The sequence below is a fragment of the Danio rerio genome, chromosome 14, assembly GCF_052040795.2.
Source record: "Danio rerio strain M-AB ecotype USA chromosome 14, GRCz13ab, whole genome shotgun sequence".
Taxonomy (NCBI): Eukaryota; Metazoa; Chordata; class Actinopteri; order Cypriniformes; family Danionidae; genus Danio; species Danio rerio.
The window spans coordinates 342,501-345,000 of NC_141034.1; the positions used below are offsets into that span (position 1 = coordinate 342,501).

General features: G+C 41.8%; 1 protein-coding gene across 6 annotated transcripts in view; it reads right to left on the minus strand.

The window, feature by feature from the left end:
• The window catches only part of rab28 (RAB28, member RAS oncogene family), a 22,503-nt gene that overhangs the window by 6,808 nt on the left and 13,195 nt on the right, over positions 1-2,500 (minus strand). The window contains exon 2 of one of the 6 annotated variants that reach the window (XR_015506635.1): positions 1-2,500. This exon is cut by the window's left edge and continues 1,597 nt beyond it; it is cut by the window's right edge and continues 1,142 nt beyond it. The exons of 4 other annotated variants lie outside the window; for them this stretch is intronic. Coding sequence is in view for 1 of the 2 variants with exons in the window: in XM_087280185.1 (XP_087136311.1) it covers positions 1-2,074 (2,074 nt within the window). In the remaining variant the exon portion in view is untranslated. One more of the 6 variants, XM_087280185.1, reaches the window with a different exon arrangement.

Here is a 2,500-nt window from a genome sequence, read left to right on the forward strand (position 1 = left end):
CCTTACGGTACTTGACCAGGAAACTGAAACATTGTAGTCGTAATGCCCATCTGGTTAAGCGTGAAGATGGTTTAGGGTTATTGAAAACCCAAGTCAGCGCAGAATGATCCGTCAGTACTTCAAAGTTTCGTCCTTCCAAATACTGCCTCCACTTCTCTACAGCCCACACGACCGCAAGACATTCCTTCTCTGCAGTGGAGTATGATTTTTCTGCTCCATGTAAAAGACGTGAAGCATAGGCAATGACGTGTTCTGCACCATCAAAATCCTGTGTCAATACAGCTCCTAGTCCTATGTCACTGGCATCAGTCTGCACTCTAAAGACTTTGGTGAAATCCGGGGGCATTAATACTGGTGCTCGTTGTAGTGCATATTTGAGATCATCAAAGGCATTTTGACATTCAACTGTCCAGTTCCAGATTGCATTCTTACCTTTCAGTGCATACAATGGAGCAGCTCGCTCTGAGAAGTGAGAAATGAACCGATGGTACCAACTAGCAAGACCTAAAAATCTCTGTACCTCTTTGAGATTTTTTGGGACAGGAAAATCCTGAACTGCTTTGATTTTAGTGTCTTCAGTCCGTACTCCTTCCTCAGAAATAACATGTCCTAGGTAAGTAATGGTCCTCTGCAACATAGAACATTTCTTGAGATTGAGTGTTAAACCAGAGTCTTGCAATTTTGCAAAGAGTAGCTTGAGATGTTGAAAGTGATCTTGGATGGTTTTTGAGTAAACCACAATGTCGTCAAGATAGACAAAGCAAAACTCTCCCATGTAGTCTCTCAGAACATTGTTCATGAGCCTCTGAAAGGTTGCAGCAGCATTTCGCAGGCCAAAAGGAAGACGAAGAAACTCATATTGGGCATTTTTGGTGACAAAAGCAGTCTTTTTGATGCTGTCTTCATCCATTTTTACCTGCCAGTAGCCAGATTTGAGGTCTAATGTGCTAAATATGGTTGCTCCATACAAGGACTCAAGGATATCCTGAATTTGAGGCATTGGAAACCCATCAAGAGGAGTCTTGGAGTTCAAAGCTCTATAATCAACACAAAAGCGGGTACTGCCATCTTTTTTAGGCACAAGTACAACTGGTGATGCCCATGGAGATACAGAAGGTCTTATAATGCCTTTGTCAAGCATTCTTGCTATTTCCTCATCTATAAACTTCTGTTTGTTGACTGGAACAGGATAGGCCTTCTTTCGCACAGGAATTTCATCAATTGTATGGATTTGATGATGAATCAAGTTGGTTTGACCTAAAGTTTCAGTGCATACAGTGGGCCAATCAAGCATCAGTCCTTCTAGTTGACGTCTATGGGCTTTAGAGACATCAGCTCGATCCACTAACTCCTTTATAATGGTTAGATCAGTAGAAGGCGTTGGTATTAGAGGTAGTGCAAGGTGCAGACTTACTATTGGTGAAGGGGAGGAAGAGGTGAAGGAGTGGATTACCCCATATTCTTCAGGTAAAGAATAGGAAGAATTTCTAAAATCGACTGTGATTCCAGACATCTTCAAAAATTCCAGGCCCAACAAAACAGGAAAAGCCAAGTCACAATCTTTCATTACATATGCTCTGATAGGATAGTCATGTCCGTGGATGGTAGCCTGCCAAGCTATCTTCCCCAAGGCTGATTGTACACATCCATTTGCAAGAGAAAAGGACTGTCCTCTACTCGATTGCAAAACTTCATGATTTGACTTTAGTCGTTTCCAGCAGGACTCTTGAATTAAAGAGTAAGTGCTCCCAGTATCCAGAATTGCTTGATATTGATGACCTTTAATAGTTAAGGGCAATGTTAATGTGACAGGAGATCTTTCACTGCTATCAGAACATACAGCTATGTGAGGGTTCGACTGTCGGCCCTTAAAAAATTTATTACCCTCAGTGGACTTTGCATTAGCTTCTTGGTGCCTCTGTCTCCAAAATGATCTTTCTTCATTGATATCTTTTTCTATAAGTGTTCCTACACGTACCAACTCATCTACAGTAGTTACAGTACCTCTTAAAATGCTTGCTATTCTTGGGTTACAGTTCCGTAGTGTCGCTTGGAGAATCTCACGCTCTGTCATGGAAGGTTTCAGTCTCAGACATAATGCTCTGTACTGGTAGGCAAATGTTCGAATACTTTCATCAACCCCTTGTTTCCTTTCTCTGATCCTTCTTTCCACTTCAACATCATGATCATCTGCTAAGAAAGATTGAAGAAAAACAGACTTGAATTGTGTCCATGTTCTTACCCTCTTCTTCTCGGCTACCCACCAGTCTTTAGCTGTGTGTGTCAATACAGAAGGAAGCATGGATATGATCTCAGAGTCATTTAAAGGTTGTACAGCCAGATATTCATCACATCGTTCCAGGTATGTAATAGGGTCTTCCCCATCTAAACTCCCAAATTTTGGAAACTCTAGCTTGATAGGAGTCTTAAAATGTACAGGACGACAAGATACATGGTCTAATAGGGTGTGGCTGAAGTGTGGAGTAGACGTTGCACCCCC